The 24,308-nt window shown below is 46.9% G+C and overlaps 1 protein-coding gene across 1 annotated transcript in view; it reads left to right on the forward strand.

The window, feature by feature from the left end:
- Positions 1-24,308, forward strand: part of Casq2 (calsequestrin 2) — a 55,676-nt gene that overhangs the window by 25,368 nt on the left and 6,000 nt on the right. Inside the window, 5 exon segments of the mRNA NM_017131.2 lie at positions 1,173-1,284; positions 4,344-4,417; positions 9,708-9,838; positions 11,119-11,164; positions 16,177-16,231. Coding sequence (NP_058827.3) covers positions 1,173-1,284; positions 4,344-4,417; positions 9,708-9,838; positions 11,119-11,164; positions 16,177-16,231 — 418 coding nt within the window.

A 24,308-nucleotide genomic window follows, 5' to 3' on the forward strand; every position in this document is an offset into this window, starting at 1 on the left:
AATGTTGGTTACCAGGGTCGGTCAGGAATGGGGTCAAACATGAGGAAATTGTGATCCGAGGGATAGAGTCTCAGCAGGCAGGAAGAATAAGTAGGTTTTCTTCCTTTGATACAGAGTGCACAGTTTGGTCAGCATAGCAAATAAAAACCTACATTCAGAATTGCTAAGATGTACACAATATTCTAATCACACAAATGGTAAGGTAATGGATGCTAATTTGAGGTAATGGATGCTAATTGGCTTCATCTAATTATTTCATAATTTATTCCTAGTTCCTCGGACTTTATGTCCCAGGACTACGAATAGTTATGGGCTGGAGAGGTGGCCTGGGTTTGAATCTCCAAAACCCAAATAAAAAGCCTGTTATGTCTTCCTGCACCTGAAACCCAGCACTAGAAAAAGTTGACAGGCAGTCCACAGAGATGCCCGGCCAGTAGCCTAGCCAGGAAGGCAATCTCCCAGCTGAGTGACATAGCCTGTCTCTAGGTAAGAGAATGTTAGAGGAAGACACCGATACGTGCTGTCCACATTTGAGCACATGCGTCTCACACAGTCATGCATGCACACTACACAATCTCTCTTATTCTATCTCTCTTGTACATACTTTCTATGTGTTTGATGGTATGTATGTATGTATGTATGTATGTATGTATATATATATATATATATGTAGATAGGTATATATAGTTATAGTTGTCAATTTATAACTGAAGATAGAATCTTAAAAAACTATAACAGTCAGGAGGAATAGAATAGCCCCCAGGACAACCAACCAAGGTAGGACCAAGTCTTCCTGGGGCCACTGTGGTAGGCTGGGATGAGTGTGCTCAAGACCTTAGCCTTTGTGTCTGCATACACAGTCACACACACACACACACACACACACACACACACACACACACACACGGCCTGACTTCAATGTTCTTTCTGTCTCTTTGCCTATTTTTTTTTTTTTTTTTGGTTCTTTTTTTCGGAGCTGGGGACCGAACCCAGGGCCTTGCGCTTCCTAGGCAAGCGCTCTACCACTGAGCTAAATCCCCAACCCCTTCTTTGCCTATTTTTCACAATTTCTGTACGTGTGTCCCTTCCCTCCAAAGTGCTCTATCTCCCCACTGGGGAGAGAGGATCTCTCTTATTTAAACATCACTGTCTTTGTGTGTGTGTGATTTCAGCTCATTGAGGACCCAGTAGAGATCGTGAACAACAAGTTGGAAGTCCAAGCCTTTGAGCGCATCGAGGACCAGATCAAGCTGCTTGGCTTTTTCAAGAATGAGGACTCAGAATGTAAGTCGTCTGTCAACACAGGCCTGTGGGTCTGAAGGCTAGCTCTTAACAAGGTGTGCCAGGCTATCCCAACAGAGGGTGTGGCTTTAATATCTCTTTTGCTGGGAGCAGTAGAAACTGAATTTCCTCCTGTGCAAAGGGACATGTGCACAGAAATCGTGCAAAATAGGCAGTGAGGAGGAAAGACCTTTAAGGTTAGGCTATGTTCTCTAGCCCTGAAGCTCTCTCTCTCTCTCTCTCTCTCTCTCTCTCTCTCTCTCTGTGTGTGTGTGTGTGTGTGTGTGTGTGTGTGTGTTTTGTGTATAAAGGTAAAATTGTGCATGTGGATATGTTATTGTGTGTGTCATTAATGTATGAGTGTGTGCTATTACACGTGTTATTGTGTGTAAGTAAGCACATGCGTGTTATTATGTGTATGTAGTCTACTGAATAAATAAATGCCTTTTTCTTTCCTCCACTCTCCCACCTGTCTATCTCCCCATCAGGCTCTTCTGTAAAATGGACACACAGTGGCCACCTCCTGATGTTGGCACTTCCTGTGGTCACCAGCAGGAGAGGGTTAAATGAATTTGGGATGGGAATGGGCTCAGAAGTTAGAGAACATGGAGAATAGCTGGCCAAGTTCAGAGCTGGCCATCAGTCTATGCCTATGGTGCTACATGTATTGTGTTTCTTTATGTGTGTTTACGTGTGTGTGTGTGTATTTCTATGTATGTGTGTGCACATATGTGTGCATGTGCAGGTGTGCATGTGCAGGTATGCACATGTGTGTTCATGTACTTATGGTGCTTGTATATATTGTGTATGCGTGTGTGTATGTGTGTGTGTGTGTGCATGCGTGTACTTATGTAGGTGTGGGTGCAGCAGAGAACAGATTTTATAGTTATGTTTAAATTTTTTAAGAAACAGGGTCTCTTACCAGCCTGGGACTTGCCAACTAGGGGCAGCAACCTCAGGGCTGCACCTGTCTCTGCCTCCCCTGCACCATGAGGACAAGTATCCACCACCCTGCCTGGTTGTATTATGTGGAGTCTGGGCCTGAACTCCAGACTCAAGTCCTGGGGTTTATCAGGCAGAGTCGTAACCAACTGAGATATCTGCCCAACCCTATGATGCTTAAAAAACAGGGCCCTTTCCAGCCAAGAGGCTCTTGACATTAGTGTGTTTGTCTTTTTAACCTGGGCATTGCCTGACCCAGCATTATTCTAAAATAATCTGCGTACAATCCTGTACAAGTTTGCCTCCAAAGTCAGCGATGTGAAGTTCAGTGAAACTGAAGAAGTCAATTCACTGAAAAGTAAACAAAGGCTCAGAGCTGCAGGGTTACAGAACTGACAATGAGTCTCACCACTCGTCCTGGAGTGCAAGGCCTGACTGCAGACACTTCATGCGGTGTAGTAAGCACAGTATTCTCTCATGGGTGTGGCTTCTTTCTTCCGTGAAAAATGTGGATACATGTTTGAAACCAGAGTCAAGTATAGACTTGGCTTAATTAAAATAATCTTCTCAGAGGATCAGGATTTAAAAGTAACCCCTGTTTTAGTCTTTGAAAATTTCATACATGTGCACAATGGTACTTTGACCATATTCACCCCTCACCATCCCCGTGAGTTCCTGTCACAACCCCTGCATAGTATCTCGTGGTATCAAACTGCCTTCTAAATATTTATATTTACAGATCATGGTGGCACAGTATTTAATCCCATCACTTGAGATGCAGAGGCAACTTGGATCTCTATGAGTTTGAGGCCAGCCTGGTCTACATAGTGAGTTCTAGGACAAGTCAGCTACACATAGTGAGACAAATCAACACAAAAGAAAAACAAGCAAACACGTAACCGTGTACTGATAGATCTGAGAAGCTCCCAAGCCTGGTCCAGAGAGCTTCTTCTTGAAGTCGGTCAGGGCAGAGAATGAGAGACAGTGCTCAGCGTAACCAGGGCCTCTCTCTGAGTTTTCAGTGTAGATGAGCCATCTCTGTCACCCTCTGTCCCCTAGTGCTGGTCTGCGTAGGTCTGGGTGCTGGGGTGGTGCAGCTGGCAGCGAGGAGCCAAAGTCAGGGCCACTGAGCGGGAAGCGGCTGCAGTCAAGTCCAAGTACCCGGCTGGTTGAGCTGGGTCAAGGTCCAGCTTAGGGAGAGAAAACTCTTGGATGGAGTGCTGCAGCTCAGTAAGACACGAACGCTCGGGCGATCTTTGGAGAAATAACTTGTGCAGGTTATTCCTTGTGACCTTATAAACATTTGCAGGTGGGGTGGATTCTAGAGGCCGGTGCTTTCTAATGGCTTGGTCTGTGATGTTAGGGATGCCTCATCTGCAGGTGGAAGGACTTCAGGTGCTATCCCTAAGTGACTGTCACAGTCCTCTCAGTGGGGTGTCATGGTCACATGTTCCAGGACAGGAACCTGATCAGGAGCGGGTTAAAACACCTACCACTCTCAATGATGAGAATGGCCGGGGTTCCTGAATCTGCTGCACCTTACCCGTTTTCTGTCTGGTACCATTGGGCACAGCCTACTGCCTCACACCCCAGGGCTTGGGAACACGGTGGGAAAGAGGACAGACAGAAGGTATGAGTTGGAGGATGGAGAGGAGGGCTATGCTGTAAAACTAAACTGTTTTATAAAAAGGAAAAGCAAACATAAGAAAACTAGAGAAAAAAAAAAGCAAACCAGAAAACCAGGAGCCGTCCTTTGGAGAAGCTTAGAGCACTGTATGGGGCAGTGTTTTCCTCTTCATTGTAAACACAGGGTGGTTTCTCCTTGGGGTTCATCTATGCAGACTGTGACTTCAGTAGGAGCAATTTTAGTCCCATGCGTTTGTGCTTTGTGTGTGTGTGTGGGGGGGCATCTGTGTATTTTTTTCTGACTTTTCTTCAGTTTCCTGTATGTCCTGCTTTCTTTCCACAAACCTGTGGCAGAAGGAGGCTCTTCTTGGGTCACTGAACATGAGTCAATTGCAACTCCAACTATTCCTTAACTGGTATTAAATAGCTGTCTAACTCCATTCTCTCCAAGTGTGCGGTTTGCCTCTTGCTAACGTTTCTCTCTTCCCTCCTAGATTACAAAGCGTTCCAAGAGGCAGCTGAACACTTCCAGCCTTACATCAAGTTCTTTGCCACCTTTGACAAGGGGGTGAGTACCTACGAAAACCCCATTTGAACACGTTCGACAACACGGACAATCAGGGTTTGAACTCTCCACCTTTACCTCTTTGTCCAGAAGTTAGAAGACGTTGGGAAACCACTTCTGAGAATATGGTCCCTGTCTTCCAGCCCAGAATCCAAAAGGAAGGGCTAACGAATGATTCCAATACAATCAAAAGTCAAAGGAAGTTTGCCCTACTTGGTTGAGGTTTAGAATTGACAGTGATAACGATCATCTCTCAAGCACTTACTGAGGGGAGGGACCAATCCCATCCTCTGGAAGATCCATAGAGGGAATAACCAAAGCAAGGGTGACAAATGCATTCAATTGAGTCACACAGTCAGTGACTGGGGAGAGTGGATGCAATCTGAGTCCTGACGGACATGAACGACTCTGCTCTGTACAGCTCAGAGAAGGAAGCTGCAGGGGGGTGTGGCTAGAGTTTGGCCATGCAGTAGATGTCAGCTGGCTAGAAGAACTGCTGCCAGTAAAAAGACATCTAGGCCCAGGGGGAGGGTCTCTAGACAGGATATTAGGCCAGGATGAGTGCAGAAGCCGGAATTGGATTCATCATGGCCTCTGGGTTTACTGAGCCAGGGGTGACTCCGAGATTGTAGGTTAAGAGTTTGGTATAGCACTTGCCTAACATCAACCAAGTCCTAGGTTTGATCTCCAAAACTGCATAAGCAGCACACTGACGGTCATCCTCAGCTACATAGGGAGTTCAAGGCCAGCCTGGTCACTTGAGACCCTGTTGGAATGAAAAGAACTAATCTAGTGGAATCAACCCAAATGTCAATAAACAGAGAAGCAACTAAAGAAACCGTGGGGCTGGAGAGATGGTCCAGCAGTTATGAGTACTAGCCCATCTTCCAAAGGACCCAGGTTCAAGTCCCAGCACCCATAAAGTGGATCACAGTTATCTGTAACTCCAGTTGCAGGGGCTTCCGATGCTGTCTTCTGGCCTCTCCAGGAAACAGGCTCAGAAGTGATGTGCAAAACATCTAGACATATAAAATCAATAAAATGACATATACACACAGTAAACTTTTTTTTTCAGTCATAAAGAAGGGTGAAGTTAAGTTCTTTGCAGGAAAATGAGACACAATTGGCAGTCATCACCTGGAGTGAATGGCGTCAGTCTAAAGAACACGGTTATCATGTTTTCTCTAGTGCATGAGTTCTATATTTTATGTAGGTACATTTAAAACCCTGTAGTACACGTGACATGAAATTAGAGGCTGAAAACAGAAGGGGATGCAGGGGAAAGAGCGTTGAGAGGCAGGGAGGGCAGTGAACGGTGGAGAGATTAAACAGGTGCATAGCAGGGGCCTGATGCAACCCAGTGTAATCTTTAAAAGTATAAAAAGAAGCTTCATCTGAAGGGACAAAAGTTAGAACGCTGGGCAGGTGGGCTTAGCTAATCACCAGGGCCCTAGTCTTCTGCGTGACACGCTGTTCGGAGTTCGGGGTAGTATTTGTTTGTACAAGTAACTTCGAATCTACCCAGAGTGTGGCTCTGTGCCTGAGGCTGTGAAGATGGGGGCGCCAGGGAACTCAAAGCTGCTTTGCTGACAATTAAAATCGCGAATATGGCCTTGTGCGGCTTACACCCTTTGAAAAGAGAAAGGCCATCTCTGCACCTCCCTATGGACCAGCCTAATGCCACCCAAGACTTGGTGGTGCCCCGTGGGAGGTGGTGGGATTCAGAAGGCACGGCTGCAGTCTCAACAATGCCCAGCAGGGGGCGAAAGAGCTGAAGAACAGAAAAAAGGCAATAAAATCGGAGAAGCGGAAGATAGTGCTGCCAGCGGCAACAAGGGCATTTGGCCAAGGAGAGAAAAATCCCCAAATAACTGAAGGTTGCAAACCTAAACTTTAAGAAAAAAAAAAAGACTTGAAGCTATTGTGTAGGTCTGGGTGCTGGGTGCACACACACACACACACACACACACACACACACACACACATATAATAAAGAAATTAAAAGAAAAAATCCTTTATGGGATTAGTCTAGGAAAAATAAAATTTTTTTTTGGTCTTTTAGAGTTGTGACAGGGCACAGGAATCTGATTTAGTTTTTTTTTTATTATGTGAGGGGGCAGGGCTCCACAGACATCAGAGGCATCGATCCCCTTGGACCTGGAGCTGCAGGCAGCTGCAAGCCTGCTAACATGGGTGCTGGGAGCAGATCCAGCCCTCTGCGGCCGCAGCAGATGCTCGGAACTGCTGAGCAATCTTTTTGGCTCTAGGAATGGAGAGTTTAAAACAAAACCAAACTCTTCCCAGAAAACTTTGCAGGACACACAGGTCAGGGACCCGCGTGGATCCCTGCGGTATGGATCAGAGTTCCCTGAAGCTCAGCCCCTGTGAGGAGGTGGTGTGAGCTAGAGGCTGGAGTCCACCTTTGCAGCCGGCAGCCTGAGACGCAGGCTCTAACCATTGCGAACCACTCTGGCCTGCACTGCTCCTTCTGCCTGGGGAGCAGTGAAATCTTAATCAGTTCTGAATCACTCCGGAGCCCGAAGGAGCTGCCGGAGAGGACAGATGTGGAGAAAGCCCAAGTTCCTGCTCAGCTGATTCTTCATTGCCCACCACAGGCCAGGCCCTGTAAACTGCAGCAAAGTCAGAACTCAAAATCCCTGTGTATGCAAAGGCCAGGAAAACCCTCGCTGTCCTTGTAGCTTGCTTGAAAGTGCCACAATTTTATTCCAACTAAAGGAAACAAAGGAAAGCATGGGCAGTTTTCTGTTTTATGGAACTGTCTGCTATCAGAGAGCGCATGCCTCATTATGTAATTGCAACACCCACGAGCCGGGGTTTACTAGGGTCTGGCCATTCACACAGAAGACCCAGCTAAAAACTTAACAACACACTGAATGAACGGATTCCTCAACCCGTCCACTCTCCTTCAGGTCTTGCTATCCAAGACGCAGTTATACACGGCTGTAAGAAAAGGAAGTACAAGGGAAGGGCATACCGTGGAGAGGGGGGAGGGAAGATCCAAGAGACTGTTGGAAATCTTTACTTAGGCTACTTCAGACCACAACGAAAGGCCTCAAGCATCCAATTTTACATGCACAGACTTAGCATGGCAGACCCAGGCAGTGGCACCCAGGGTCCAGAGACTCTGCTCACAGGCACAAGTGCACACATAGGCCTGTACGTGCTGTGTGACGTGTGGTTCTGAACAGCTCTCACCCTTAGGAGGTCATAGTTACTTTCCCAGATGTGGGAATGGATGAATGAGAACAAATGATAGGAAAAGAAACATCTCCTTAGAATGTCTGCTGCCAGTACAGTGTTTGCAGAATATCTGTAGATTTCTTTTTTTGCATGGTCAAGGAGAAGGGAATTCTCAAAAGAAAAGGGGTTGGGGATTTAGCTCAGCGGTAGAGCGCTTGCCTAGTGAGCACAAGGCCCTGGGTTCGGTCCCCAGCTCCGAAAAAAAGAAAAAAAAAAAGAACTCAAAAGAAAAGGGACATTGGAACACGAGAAACTGGAGAGAGCGGCCCTGCCGGTCTTTCCATATGTGATTCTGATGAATTGCTCACCCAAGTTGTTCTTCGTATGTAAAACGGAGAAGAGTGGTAGCTCTGACCATGTTTAATCCAAGTGAGATCACATAGCGTAAGCAACCTAAATCCCTTTACAGCTGCGGCCAGCACACAGCCAGCGGGCCATGTGCTTGACAGTATTAGAGTTTGAATCCTTAGGAATCATTTCTCATTCCCTGGAAGCCTGTTCTTAGAACAGAGAGTGAGAGAGTGAACCCAGAGAGCAGAGTCTGACGTTTTCAAGCTTGTACCAGAGGCAGGTGTACAAAAGATTGCGTCAATACTGTCCCTGGCCTCTGTCTGTCTCATTTGTCTCCCTGTCTCTCTCACTCTGTGTGCAAGGGACTGAACCTCACACATACCAGATGAAGCAGGTCTTCCCTATCAAACATCCTCCTCGACTCACCTTTTAACTCTTTATCTTGAGACAAGATCTTCATAAATGAAACTAGCCTTGAACTCATTCTAGTTTAATCTGATATCAAATTTGTGATCCTCCTGCCTCAGTGCCCCCTCATGCTGGGGTTATGGGCTTCCACCAAGGCCCAGCCTGACTGTAACTCCGTTTTCTTTAACTCCACATAGAATGTTGGAATTAAAATGTGTCTTTTGGAATATAGAGACCTAGAATTAATAGCAAGTGATGGTACTTGGAGATGTGAGTGTTTCCGCAGAGTGGACCTCCTTGTGAAAGGGCTTATTTAACACTCATGCCTCCCCTACTAGTCCCAACCCCTGAATTACTGGGTCACCACACTGTGGTTGCCACCACAAGGTGTCAGCTCCTAGGCAATGCTGTGCAGTTTGAAGGGAGCTATTGTTTCATCCTGTGCTTTCTTGGACCATGGCTCTGGGCTAGAGAAAAGCATTTGGCTTCCCATTGAGCACTGCAAATTCCAGGCCTCTCAAAGCATGTCACAACGAGAGGTCCTGAGCTCAGCAACTTTGCAGGCAAACACAGCCACTATTCTGCCCTGGCGACACATTAGTGTGTGGCCTCTTTAACCAAGAGAGACAATCTGTCAGGCTAGGAGCATTTTCTTCGAGGTTAGTTATAGGGTGAGCCATTCATCCTGGCTTCCTGGGAACAATCCAGAGTTTAGCACTGAAAGCCCTAGGTCCCAAGAAGTCTTTCTCGCCTACACTAAGCAGGAAAGTTAGTTTTCGTTCAGCTAGGCAGTCCTTAGGGCCTGACACAACACCTAGCAAGTGTGGTACAGAGACTGAACCCTTGTAGGTTCCACCCTTTGGCTTCAGTAGCAATAAGAGGATGGGTGAACGGATTGGCTTTTGACTTTGTGAGCCTATGTGCTCTAATGGTTTCCATCAATTGACTTTTCCATTCAAATTAGCTCCTTTAAAGCCACCCAGTGACCATGTTCTCTTACTGTCTGCTCACTTCTCCAGCCCTGGCAAACGCAGCAGAGGGACGATAACCGTTCACTGACCTTCCCCACTTCTTATTCCAACCACTCCTTGGCCCACTTAGGTCCTCATTCTCCAAATGAGTCTTTTACTATTGAGCTTTCTTTGATTGAAGGTAAGTCCAACCCAGACCACAAGGAATACGAGTCCCAGATACTTCAACATTTAAGTTAAAATTGCCCATAAGCTCCCATGTAATTACCAAATCATACAAGCACCCTCTCTTGGGTAGACAGGCCACTGCTTCTCTAAGCTAGCATTTGAATGAATGCTCATGGAATTTCTGCTTATTACAGGTGGCAAAGAAGTTGTCCTTGAAGATGAATGAAGTTGGCTTCTATGAGCCATTTATGGATGAACCCAGTGTCATCCCTAACAAGCCCTACACAGAAGAGGAGCTTGTGGAGTTTGTGAAGGAACATCAAAGGTACCCTAGATGACAGGTGGAGGATGGGGTGGGTGGGTGGCAGGTCCAGGTAAAAGGTAACAGGTAAAGAGCTTCTCAGTGTTGATGATGCAGAGCCACGAAGAGCAACAACCTAGAGTAAGACACCCAGTAGAACAAAACTGGCCAGCATGGCTTTGTGAACCATTGACCGGTATCAAGGATGTTACCACTTTGAATAAGGTTCTACACTTGCAGGTAGGGTTAGACTACCTCCTTCTTGTGCACACCCCTACCCCCACCCCAAGCTAGAGTCAGATACAGATGAAACTCTATACCTTCAGCGACAACTTCCTGTATGTGGAACAACTTTCCAGGTGCTTTATGGGAGCAACTTTGGCTACTCTCCCACCTTATGGAGTTGTCATTCTCCCAACGTCACAGCCGTGAGATAAGTCTGAGTAATTAAGTAATATAGCCAGGGACAATTCCACACATTCTACAGACAACTCCTAGGGTAGGGATATGTGCTAAGACTCAGAGCATCTCTAGCAAGGGATCCTCAAACTTTTTCACTGAAGAACCACACAGTAAATATTTACACAGTTCTGGGGGCAAATGGCCTTTGTTGCAGCTGTTCAGCTCTGGGCTTGGATCATATAAGCAGCCTTGCTCATGTGTAAACAGATGGGTGTGGCAAGGTCTAGTTACACAAACAAGAGGCCTTGGCCTGGGCTGGCCTACCAGCTGGAGTCCTCTGCCTCTGCTTTGGAGGCAAGAGCTATCTGGGAATATGGGACATGGTAGCGGGCCCACTGTCTCATCTCTCCTCCCTCCCTATCATGGACAAATGTGTTCACTGGACCTGAAGCACCACAACCCCTACACCTGGACAGTCTATGTTGATGAAGAGAGTCAGCACTGGGAGGGTGAACATGACATCTATTGTGTTTTTGATGGATGATTCTGATGACAAAAACTAGCATTCTGTGTTTGAGTAATTTTTGTTGGTCCCATTTCCTTGTCCTTGGTTGGCTCTGGGCTTCAGGAGTGGTCTCTATCTATGAGAAGAGAACACCAAGAAGGCGCTGTCCCTGTTCCCTCTGACTGTCCCCATACCCTTGGTGTGCCTTGGATCGAACAAAGCTGTGCCTGGACTGAATGGGTTTGGGCCTAGCTCTCTGGAAAAGTTCTGCTTCTTTCTGGGTAGAGATGAAATCAGGGCTCCTTAGGCCCAAGTAGAGACCAAAGTCTATTTGCACTGGCTGAAGCTTAGTTTCTGCTTGGTGATCCTTACTCAAGGACACTCCTCTGTTTTTCAGACCCACCCTACGTCGCTTGCGCCCAGAGGACATGTTTGAAACATGGGTAAGAAAATGGCAAAATCTTGGGGCATGTGCCACTCAAGAAGGGTATCCTCTGACTACAAAGAAAGTCTTTCTGAGTGGGGTGGACATCTAGGCAGTGAGAACATCTAGGGAACATGGACAGCTTCATGTTCAGATAAAGCCCAGGTTTCCATGGATGCAGTATGGTCCTCCTGAGTGTTACTTACTAGGTAATATTACTCAAATTTATTTTCCATAGTTCCTGGCTTCCACTCATGTGCCACCAGCGACTTAGGGCAACCTAGTAGAAGAAGCTCAAGTCTACAAGGTCGTAGAGATATGGGTTCAAATCCAGCATTTGCCACTGAGCAGCCTTGTGTCTTTATCTCGCATGTGGTCTTTTTGACTTTGGTCTACCCAGTTAAAGTGGGGGCTTTTCATAAGGACAAGTGGGATGGAGTGTCCAGGATATGGGAGGTGCTTGGTTAATGAATGATAGATAGCTTTTTAAAAATGTATCAACTGAAGACAGTAGAAGGTGGTAAAGTTAGCCGCTTTGCCAGGTCTGTGTCCTAGACCATCATAGACTCTGAAGTTTGGAGATACACTCCACTCCACTGTAGCTTCAAGTAGTGTCTATGAACAAAAGTAACTAGAGTCTGTGGGACATTTTCTAGGCCATTACTGGTGTCTTTTCACTTAGACCAACCAGCTTTCCAAAGCGATATAGGACAAGTACTATTGTAGCTCATTTTACGCATAGAAAAACGATGACCATTCTAGGTTAACTACTCAAAGACACATGACTAATGAACATTGGTTCTTGGGGTACAAAGCTATCTGGACCCAAGTCTTATATCTTCTCCAGTATCTCTTCCTAAAGTGGTTGTGTCCCCACAGGCTGACACTGTGGTATTGGTGCCTATGTGTGACGATGTAGCGGTCAAATGACAACTTGTAGGAGTTGGTTCATGTCTTCCACTATGCAGGTACCAAGGACTAAACTCAGGTTATCTGTTTAGTGGCAAGGGCCTTTACCTGCTGAGCCATCTCACCTGCCCTGGCAGTTTCTTTTGAAGGACTCTTCCTCTATTGTATTGCAGAATAATTTATAAGACAGGACTAAAGAGCCTTCCACTAGTAGTCCCAAGGCAATGCTATTGCATAAAGGGTCTATGTTTTGTGTTCTTTATATCTGTTCATTCAGCCTGAGGAGTTTCAATAGAGGTGAAGGAGGTAGAATAAAATAAGGATGGTGGAAACATAGCTGGTAAGTAGCTGGTAACACTAGTTTCTCCTTGGTATTGCTATATTTTCTATTTTTTACTGAGTAAGAGTTTTATGGACTTGGGTTCTTTTGAGTTGGTAGAAGTTAGTAAGAATCTGTCACACTGTGTTAAGAAGAGCGTTGGTAAAGTGAGGGCCACTTTGCCGGTTTTAACTACGAAGGGTTGAATAGAAGAAATAGTCTCAAAGCACAACACCTCAGGGCTGGGGGAGCAACTAAGCCAGTTAAGGCAATTGCTACACAGGTCTGGGAAGCTGGGGACCCCCAACACCCACATAAAAGTGGAAGGAGAGAACTGACTCCACAAGGTTGTTCTCTGACCTTCATGTGCATGCTTTGGCATGTTCCCTTCCCCACATCATAATCACAATAATAATAATAATAATAATAATAATAATAATAATAATAATAATAATAATATCCACAATTCCAAGCCAGGACACTCATTGTAACACAGAAACATATAAAAAGCTGAGGAATCAGGAGAGCATAGTGGGTCCCACAGCCCCTGCTTTTGGAGTCTGGTGCATGGCCAGGCTCCATTTTAACCTCTCATTTTAACCCCTTTATGCACATTCACAGCACGCAGCAGCACTGAGCTTATTCGAACAGTGCCATCCACGGTTGGTACCATGGACTATGTCTATATCTCACCCAAATTCGTGGTTTGAAAACATGATGTCAAGTATGAGGGCTTTGGAAGTTCGCTGGTCACCATGACAGAGCCATCACAGTTAGGGTTGCCCTTGTGAAAGAAGTCCCAGGTTGGGCATGACGAATCATGCATGTGCCTGCAGCAGAAGTTTGAGGCTACATAGTGAATTTGGAGCCAGTTGGGGTCACTTAGGGAGTTGCTATCCAAAAAAACAAGCAAACAGAGAGAGAGAGAGAGAGATCAAAAAGACCAAAAAAAAAAAAAAAAAAAAGCATTGCCTCATCTGACACTGAACTCACTGGTGAGGAGGGCGCCTAGGGCCTCCCAAACCCCAGAGCAGTGGGACATAAGCCTCCTGGATTCCTGTTGTTAAAAAGCTACCTGGTCTATGACCTTTTTTTATGACACACAGGATGGACCAGCAGAGGGCTTTGGGCTAAACAGAACCAGCCAATCACACTTAGGTCTGTGCTTGCTCTGTGGCTTTGGTAAGTCACTGGCATCTTCCAGTACTGAGTAGGAACACAGTGTGCGTTTGCAATTTAGAGTCAAGGATTCAGGAAGAACCTACCAGTTCTTCTCACTCACGTGGTGCACAGACATACACGCAGAGCTCACCAGTTCCCCTGTGGCCGGGCGTAGACATGACTGCCGCTTTGGTGACTGCTATTTTAAAGCATAGAGTCCTCTTCCAGGGGGTTTCTCATCTGGCCAAGAAGGGAGGATTCCTCCAATTCAAAAGAGAACTTCCAGTTGGAAGTAGTGAGATATCCCAGCGCTCAGAAGTAGAGAAAGGAGGATCTCTGTGAGTTTGAGGCCAGCCTGGTCTACATAGGGAATTCTAGGTCAGCCAGAGAAACAGGGTGAGACCCTGTCTCAAATAAAATAAAATAAAAATGTAAGATGAACAAAAGAGAATTTCCATGACACATTGAAACCCATTGCTTTATAAGCTAACTTAAATTTAATAGAAAGAAAGGAAAGGAAAGAAAGAAGAGAAAAGAAAGGGAAAAAATGATTCATGACAACACTGTCAAATGGCCAGTTGGGTGATCTACAGAGCCCAGGCTTCTGGGCTCAGAGAAGGCTGACACCCTGGCCCTTGGCACTCTTTCTCCCCGTGTACACTGATTCACATTAAGCAACTGACTCATGGGCTTGCACATGGGTAATTACATCATGGGTTTATAGAGGGGAAATCGCAGCACCTAGCACAGGCCCTGAATCTCCACAGGTGACCAATACAGGCTCATGCCCCTCAGCCATGATATGCTTACTGAGAGCCTCTCTGTTCCCTCTGTTACCGTGCTCCACCTAGGGCCCATCTTGGCTCAGAGTAATGACAGGCATACTTGGAACAGTCTGGCAGAAAATGAATATGGATTCTTAATTCTAAAACCAATTTCCAAGTGCACTCTGGAAGGGCAGGCAGAAATGAAGCCTGCTTCACAGAGTTGTGGGTGCTCAGTTCCAACTGATGGCGGGCGACAGAGACGCGAGACCACCTAATGAGAGTTGATCGGGACAGTCTGTCTGGCGATAATAGCAAATGTACAACAGTGAGCCTCAGACTCGCTTTCTGGTCACTGCTGGGTTTTCTTAATAACCTGGCGTGCACACATATATGTCTGTAACATTCAATTCCCCACGGAATCTGGCCAATGCAGAGCCCACTCTTGTTTTTAATAATAATATTTTCTATTTAATCTATCTTGGAATTTTTGGAGGTTTTGTTCATCCCAAACTCAAAGGGGAAAAATTAGCATTTAGATAGGATTGCAGCAGCATTAAAATCAATCGAAATGGAAATGGGGTGGAGGGGCTTGGGTCCCCACCCCCATAGGATGACTCCGTTATGACACCAGGCTTCCCGGTGAATACCTCTCTCTTGGCAGCTGCCATCAGTACGCACTTGGCTTTGCTTCTCCATCTCATCGCGTGGAGTCTCGAGAGGGTCACATTTCTCTCACTCTTCCTTCTCCAGTCATAATCAACACGAAGGCGGGTCTTCCTGCCCCAGGTGTGCAAATATGAAATGCTCTCACCAATTGACACGCTCCTTGGTTTGCTTTCCTTGCTCTGGCTCTCCCTCCCAGGACACATCCTCAAACCACCAGAGTCCCAAATTCCAACCTCTCCTTGGAGCTCCCCGCATTCACAGCAATGTTCCTGTTGAGGGCTGAGAAGATGGCTCCGTGGTTAAGAACACTTGCTGTTCTTGTAGAAGACCGGACTTCTGCTCCCAACACCCCTGTCAGGCCGCACACAGCTGCCTGCGTCTCTAGCTCCAGGGGGCCTAACACCCTCTTTGGGCCTCTTTGGATACCATGTATGCACAGACATACATCTAGGCAAACGCTCATACGCCTTAAAAAAATCTTAACAAAATATTTTTTAAAGAATTTCTATTGATCTGGAGTTGAGATATGAAAAGGCTCCTTGGAAATGATCCAGATCCCAGTGTCAGGGAATGGGGAGGTGCGCCTGATTTGCTCCAAGGGCTCTACTTCTCCAAACAGGGTCATTGGCTGCATCTTCATTTCTTGTGTGGACACCAGTGACCCAAATCCTAGTTGAGCTGTGGCCTCTTTACTTCCCTCAGAGGGTTTAGAATCTGCCAGCCAGACGCAGAAGTCCCTGTATCTGGTCCATCCCTGATGATAATTCCTGGTGGGGAGCCTCAAAACTCACATTTGTAGAAGTATCTTGAAACTGTCACATTTGATAGAGCTGTTTCCAGAGATTTTGTCACCCCTGGAGCCTCTGATAAGCCAGACTCATGCTCTTCCCAATTTTCCCTTTGCCACTGCTCTCGGGACTCACCAGACGACAGGAGTGAGACACATTTATTGTTAACTCTTATGTCTGTTGTCTTGTCTTACAAACCCATTGATCTGAGTCCCTTATCAAAGTTCCATGTGTTGCTACCAACCACCCATCAGCATCTGTTTCCTTTATGTATGCCTGTCCTGTTCATTTGTATCTGGGTGTCCATCCCCTGTCCCTGTTCCCCTGTCCCTGTTCCCCTGCCACCTTTCATGTTGTTGCCCCTAGCATATGTTGTGTCTCTCTCCTCCCAAGAGGAAACGTTGATATTTTTCTCTTTCAGGAAGACAACTTGAATGGAATCCACATTGTGGCATTTGCGGAGAAGAGTGACCCAGGTAGGATACGTTCCCCATCTCCACCCCAGCCCACTCCCACTCTGCACCAAATCTGCTTAACCATTGGCAGGAACGTCTCCACCCTTTCAAGCCATCACGGTTCCAGTTCAATTGCAAGATAGTGTTCACCTGGCAGGTAGGAGTGTGTCTTCTGTGGTAAACTCAGCTGAGGGAATGTAGAACTTCTAGGAAAGCCATACAACTGGGTGTGCAATCCCAGCTTTGGCGAGGGGATGGGAACATGAGCAGTTCTAGGCTATCTTGGGGAACTTGAGTAGCATTGTGTTCAGCTACTCAATTGGGAATGAGCACATAGCGAGCACACGGTCTTACAGTGTGTGTGTGTGTGTGTGTGTGTGTGTGTGTTGTTGTTGTTTCTGTTCACATTAAATGTTTATTTGTCAGTTTATCATCAAACCTACATAAACCAATCCTATTTTAACACAATGATAAAGGTGTGTGGTCCTCTATAAAATGCCATCTGTGCATAGGAATGGATGGCCTAAAAGACATCTGCCAAAAAGTGAGGACAGGGTAGAGTAAGCAGCCTGCTTTTAGAGTGCCAACGACTCCCGATCAGTGGAAGGGGTAACGTTGCTGTTCTTGCACTGTGGACAATGTCCCCTGGTTTCCTGCTTATGATCACCGTGGAGAGAGAAGGGAGAGAACAATGAACTATGGAAGAGGCAAAGTGCTGGTTCCTGTGACAGTGATCCCAAGACAGGGCTCCCGGGGGTAGGTGAGGGTGCACACAGGAGGAATGTGTGGGAGGCCTGGAACCATCCAGAATGCAGTCAGGGTAGTCTAGCTGCCAGGCTCTGCTCATGAAGAGTTGAAGCAGAGTTCCAGGGTCTGACAGATGTGCAGCTGTGACAGCAAAGCCACCGTGGGTTGGCTCAGACAGCACCTCAGAACCTGTGGTTTCATGGGCTCTGCTCTGGGGCAACTCATGGTAGAGCATCAGGCTTGGGGACCACTGGTCCCTCCGGGAAACGTGGAATTACAAGGTGCTCTTCAGGAACTTCAGCTGTTGCTGTAGGGCAGTATCAAGAGAAGGGCTCCAACAGAGATCCGGACCAGGACTGGCAGTGCTGGCCTAGCGTGCATGAAGCACTGGGTTCCATGCAAAACCTGGGTGTGGTAGTCCAGGACTGTAACCTCAGAAGAGGTAGAAGGATCAGAATTTTATGGTCATCCTCACCTATGCATCAAATCTAAGACTAGCCTGGGCTACATGAAGCTCTGTCTCAAAACAAACAAACAAACAAAAACAAAATTAAAACAAAAACCCTTCAAACCAGCCAGCTAAGTAACAGAAAAAAAAAAGTCTTAGTTTGAGACTAAGAAACTGAGAGCTGGAGAGGTTTGACTCAGTCCAAAAGAATACCAGGACACTGTGAAGAAAGGACCTACTGTGCCATCCAGCAGTATAAACCTGATTGCACGTACTGGCTTGACAGGGCAGGTGCCCAGTGAACGTTTGTGGAGCAAGTACTCAGACAGTTCTTAATTATATAATTTTTTAAAAAAAAAATCAAGACAATCCACACACCATAACAGTCACTGTTTAAACATAACATCTGAGTGGTTTTAAACTCGCAAGGCTGTGTGGATGTCGCCACCACACCCCAGACTTTTACCAGTAACACCCACGGAGCCACTCCCATCATTGACTTGCTCTACTGATGACAACCACTAATTGTTTACTATCGGGCTGTCTGTTCCAAATATTTCCTATAAATGGAGTCATATAATGTACAGAATTTTGTATCTGGCATCTTTTCTTTAACATAATGATATACACAGTATATATCTCATACATGAGTAATATATATATATATATATATATATATATATATGTACACACATATATAAACTCACTATATAATATCTATAAGTACTTGACTGTTTTTAAGATTGAGTAATATTCCATTGCATCAAAACCAAATGATCTGCGAGCTAGTTTTTTAAATGTCCTTGAATGGCCAGGTTTCCCCTCATAGATTTGCAAAGCTGGAGTTGTTCTTCAGTGGGGAATCTAGGTTTGGGGGTTTGTTTTTACTGTAGTGTCAGCTGCTTTTTACAGATCTGCCCCCCTCAGCTTCCCAGGTTCACAGGCCTTAATCAGACTGAATGGATCCTTGGTGTTGTGTGATCTGAGTTGCTTCTGGCAGCTGCCTGCTGGCAGGACTCCAGGGGGCTTCCTTCCCACCCACTGCCCCCTTCCAGGGTTGCAGGGAGGCCTGTCTGGCTGTCTGGAACAATAGAACAAAGAGGTCTCCCTGAGCTGCAGAAACCTGTTTGACAGAGATTGCTGTGGTAATGAATCAAGCTTCTGAAACTACTTCCACCTCCTCCCTGTGCAAACACCCCTGGGCCCTGGAGTTCTGCCTTTCTCCAAATCCCAAGCTGAGGCTTGTCCCTGGGGAGCGGAACAATGCTGGGGGTGGGGTTGGGGGGGCGAGGTCAGGAACATGGTATTTCTGTGGCAGGGAGTGCCTTTACATTCAAGGGCTGTAACTGAAAGTTGTTCTGATGAAAGCCCCCCTCCCCAACCCCTCTTGACTTTGTGGTCAGGCAACATTCACCTGCTGGGCAGCAGTGGGACCCAGTGCACACTGGGGCCTCAAGAGCTCGGGGTTGGAGTCCTGGAGAGTGCATTCCGGTAAATAGCTACTCAGATTCCTTTCCTCTTGCTAATAGGTCACCCACAACGTTAAGGCCTAACCAGACTGCACCCATTTTTCTGAAAGAGGAAGGTGGTAACTCCAGGATAGCAGATGCTTCTTAGAGAACATCTCTGTTGAAGAGCTGTGAGGAGACCGCCATGTTAGTCCTGAGGCCACTCCGCGACATATGTGTGGTGATCATTATTGTTTATTCTGGTGTTGGATGGGAAAAGTTAGTCTTAAAGACTAACTAATTAGACCACACTGCCCAGCATCTCTAAGCCAAGGTTGACACTGCGGCCAGCCCTTATGACAGCCACACGCACCAGGAGTATCAATGATGGCTTTGATGACTATTACTGTCACAACAATTGAACACGGAAGTTCTAACTTTTAGTCTGATTTTACGATGTGGAAGCTGAGAGAGGATGCTGAGGTAGAGGGAGGTTACCTGGCTGGGGAGCACTGGAATGGTGTGTGGGCGGTCTGGCTTTCCGGCCTACACCCTTAACCACAAGGCAGGCAGACTTTAGCATCTCTCAGACAACATCTGACGGCCGGGTGATCATCGAGTGTGTCTCCCTCCTTCAACATTTGAACCACAGAGAGGATGGACACAGACGGTTCAGTGATGTGCACAAGATCACAGGGTCAGGGGCATGGTCCGAAAGCGAGATGGTGTTTGCAGTGGTCGTCTGATACTGCTTCCTAACAGCGACCCAGCCAGAGGCAGGCTCCAAGCTTGTGTGGTATTGTTGCAAGGATGTGGGAAAGGGGGGAGATCCGAAGAAGATGCCAAGGACGTGAGACCAGAGCTGAACCACTTGGCAGCTTGAATGTCCCAGTCATGACAAGTCCTCCTCCTTGGGATCACTGATGTTCCTAGATGCAGACTGTGAAATTACAGTGTGACAGCAGTACCTGTCTCTTCAGTGACCTGGCTCTCAAGAACTCTCCTTACAGTTCTGACCTTTCCAGCTAGAGTTTGTGTTCCCCCTTGGCAGAAGTCTGAGAGCAGGAGGTTTTCTCTGACAAGAATCCACTTCTACTCTCTGGCCCCTGTAGCATGACCTGTGGGCTTCTCTTGCTGTGAGCTTTGATCTCTGTGCCTGTAGGCGGGCCTGGCTGGGAAGGACATTCACTCCCAGACCTTCGGTACCTGCTGGCTGCCGGTTGCTGGCACCTTCTCTGCATGCATCTTAGGCACAAGCATCTTAGGCTGCTTGTGCTCAGAGCAGAGCTCTGTGACAGGTTTGAAAATGAAAGATTCTTCCTTGCTGCTCCCAGATGTGTCTGCATCAGGCTGACATCTTCTTTACAATGTTTGATGAAAGGTTTGCCACGCAGCGTTTCTACATGAGCGCGAGCTGGACGGAAACCCTCCAAGGGCATTGGGAATCTTCCCACTAACAAGCTAGATGCCTGAGGATGGCTGCTGTCTGCAAGCACTGAACAGATTTAGCAACAGGCCCTGGAAGGACGCTTCAAGCCCTGATGCACCTGAGCTTTTCCTGCCCTGGAATTCTTGCAAAAATGGATTGAAGACCAATTGTCTCAAATAGGAGAACTAAGTGCTTTCCGGAGCGTTATAAATTTAAATTTGATATATTAACCTCACTATTTGATTATTGCTGGGTGTTGACTGGTACTTACATACCCAGAAAATACCAACCCTGCAGATCTGGATAGTTATTCTGTATTCCCCCGGATACAGAGGAGGAAGCATGCATACGGTGAAGGTATAAACATCTCCCCCGGATCTCAGGAACAGTGAGGAGGAGAATTGGGACTCCAGCCCAACGGTCAATTCCTCTCACTATCTCCAAGTGCCTCTGTATTGGGAAAATGTATCATTTGACTTTTTTTTTTTTTTTGCTCACACCAATTCTGGGGTCCGAAGAGCAGGAGAGGGCAAAGCGGAGAAAGAATGCTGGGTAAGGAGCAGCAGGACCTGCTGTAGCTCATCCTCGAAGCCACAGAATCCCACAGTGGCTTCTATTCTGAGTGGCCCTCTTGCTGCAGCAGATGCTCTTTGAAATGGGGAGCTCCCGGCATTGTGTCTTCCTCCCATTCTTCACATGGAAATCTGCTTTGGGAGAATTCCATACAACAAAAGACCGATGGGGCTTTTGGGGACAGGGCCCCAGGGTCCTGCTTTATTTGCCTCTGTGTCTCAACCTGGCCCTGGCTCTGTAGCACAGAGGCAGTGAAAACACACCCATGGAAAAGACCAGATCCTTTGAGACAAACTCCCAGGTGGGCAAAGCTGGCCTCCAGCCTGCCTAGCTACCCACTGGCCACAGGGACAATGACAGGACCCCACAGCAGGACCACAGACAGACCCTTCAGTTCACAGTTGCCCAAAATGTGGAGTTGGGGAGGGCATCTTTCAGTCTGTGTGGATTGAACATAGGTAGCAACAAAGAGGAGGTTGGGAAGAAAGGGCAGAGTGGGTAGCATGACAGGCCTGTTTGCTCCTGGGCCATGGCTTGGTCTGAGACACAATCACCTCTGCAAAGGGGGCCTTTCCCTAGATGGCCGAAAGTGACCTAGAACTGGTCCCCTAGGGCCGGGTGCAGGCTCATTCCCACCAGCCTCTGCCAGGGAAGCAAGAAAGGATAATGACTGGGTTCTCTTCCCACAACGATGTGATTCCCAAAGGACACGCCTCAACCCTGGGTCCTAACTTACAGACCTGCAGTCTAGGGCCTGGGAAGGAACTGCAGTTCTCACAGCCTTCTTCTTTATTTAGGCCATCTTGGAGACGCCAGATTTTCTTAAAGCATCACTGCATTGACCAACCCACACCCAAACCCTGCCCGTATCCCGCCCGCCCCACCAACCCCCCTCACCCCCCTCCCCAGCCCTGGAAGGGCACAGCTCAGGAGACTGTTTAGAATCAATGCAGGGACTTTGCTCTAATTTCTCTGTCAGAAGAGCAGAGGCAGCCCCACCCTCATGCCAGCATCAAGGCCACACTGGACATCTCTGCCCTTACCTAACCTGGACCTCTCTGAGGACAAAATTTCACAGAGGGCTTGGGAGTCCCAGGTACTGGAAGGAAGTTGGCAGAACTGTGGTAGGAATGCCGAGAGCTCAGAGGGAGGAGGGGTAGCAAATGGCTGTGGGTATAGATTGAAGACCTGAGTTAGATTCCTGGCTCTGTTGCTTACTCAAGGATGACAGCAGCAAGTCACCTCCTCCCAGCTCTCCGGAAAGTGAAGGCAATAAAATCTTCCATGCAGACAAATGCAAAGATGAAACACAAACATCCTACTTCAGAAGAGCTCAGTACAAAAATGCCCTTAAGAGCGGGCTGAGTGGCAGTGCAGACTCTGTCTGTCAAAGAAGAAGGTAGTGTAGAAAGTGAGCTTTGTGAGTATTAAGAGTAACAGCTCTGGGGTCAGACTTTGGGCGGGGCAGAGGGACCTACTCTGGAAATAAAAGGGAGAGAGAGAGGGTGCAGGCAGGGCCTTTTACCAGCTTGGAGCTAGCTCTTCAACAGCTTGGGGCTCTCCACCAGCTTGGTTACTGGGTCCCTCTGGCCTTGGGGACCTCTTTGGGTGTACCTCTAGTGTCAATGCTAGACAACCTCAATCCTCAAAGTCTTTAACTAGCACCCTCTTTGCTACCTACTTACTTCAGATTATGGCCTACTGCTTCTGAAAGGCAAATGGCCACATCTAAGAAGGTCTCTGATCTAGACCACTGATTCAGGAAACACATTCACTTGATCATTAATGGCTTTTAACTCCTGGCGTCCCAACCATGGGATCACCATGCTTGACAAAGGGAAAACAAGCCTCTTGCTCCTGCCCCCTGGTGAGAGAGGGAGATAGGTGACTGTTCCCCGTTGCTCAGGCCTTGTTCACTGTTTTGCTTTTTGTTTTATGTGTTGGGTGTTCTGCCTTGTACGTCTATATGCATGTGTGCCTGGTGCTCTGGGGGCCAGAAGAAGGTGCCAGATCCCCTGGAACTGTGGTTACACACCGTTGTGAGCTGCCACGTGGATGCTGGGAATCAAACTTCTTAATCAAACTCAGTGCTCTTAACCACTGAGCCATCTCTCCAGCCCCCAGATAAATAAAGAGCCTTTGAATTAGGTCCCCTCAAGGCTGAGGAATGAAGAAAGTGGAGGCCGACAAACCTGAGTTAGGAGTGCCCATGCAGGCTAAGTAATGCTTTACAAGGAGTTAAACCTGGCTTGTACCCAGTCACTGAGCCAGTGTGTGAGTCTCAGCTCCACAGTGGCTGCTGTCACAGAACAAGCAGCAGGAGCCAGATGTTCCTGATGTTCCAACACCTCCTGATGTTTTGTCTTGCGAGGTAGTTTTCTGTGAGCATCTAAGACTGTATCTAACCGTCTCCTGGAATCTAGGTGACCTGTGAATGAACAAATGAATGGCTGGGCTTAATGGCAGTGTTCAGCTGCTCCCTTGCATTCAGACATAAAACTCACAGATTCCTGAGGGAAACTCCCGACTGAGCTTTTCCGTTCCAGACTCTGTATTTCAGAGACATTCATTTAATGTACAACTCTCCTCTGACATAGCTAGTACTGGGATAGGCGTGATGGCTCAGTGGACAAAGGCATTTGCTGTTAAGTCTGATTGACCCAAGTTCAAACCTTGGGACCCATGTTACAGAAGCAGAGAACTGAGACAGCAGGTTAGCCTCTGGTGTCCACACACACAGCAACAATGCGGCATGCATACGACACCCTCCCGTGTAGACCACACATGTGTACATGCACAGATGATAGGTAAGTAAATGTAAAAGCAATTTTTAAAAGAAGTAGTTATCATTATTACCAATCCATTTACTCACAAGGAAAGGTGACCTTATACATTGCCCTAAGTGACAGTCTAAGTGTTTGGGACTGAGGTCATTTGGTTCCAAGAGCCACGTATGTAAGTGTGACACAAAAGTGAATGAAAACCCCCAGAACCACAGGCAGGTGCACATAGAGAGTTTCTTAGCCTTGACACCCCAAGGTTGTCCTTGGGTCCTGATGCAGCTTCTGTACCATTAATGTCAAACATATTCATTTTCTTCTGGAAATAGTATTTGAGTTTGTTTTGCTCTTCTTATAACATGAAAAATATTCTTTTTATACAACACACACACACACACACACACATCTTCACAATCTTAAACATGGAAATTAAGCCACTTACGAATTCTTTTGTTTAACATAGATTTGAATGCACTTTTTTGCAGAACCCAAATTTTGCTCCTTTGTTCCCCCCATGTCTGAACCATGAGACTCTCAGGCTAGCCTGTAACTATTATTTATAACTAAACTTACAATCGCTATCTTGAATAATACACTACCGAATGGTGGGAGCCAGTCTGGCAGTTGGTCCTCTAGCCCCACCCAGACAGCTTGGTACCCAGATATGCTGGAT

The sequence above is a fragment of the Rattus norvegicus genome, chromosome 2 (assembly GCF_021556685.1).
Source record: "Rattus norvegicus strain SHRSP/BbbUtx chromosome 2, alternate assembly SHRSP_T2T, whole genome shotgun sequence".
NCBI lineage: Eukaryota > Metazoa > Chordata > Mammalia > Rodentia > Muridae > Rattus > Rattus norvegicus.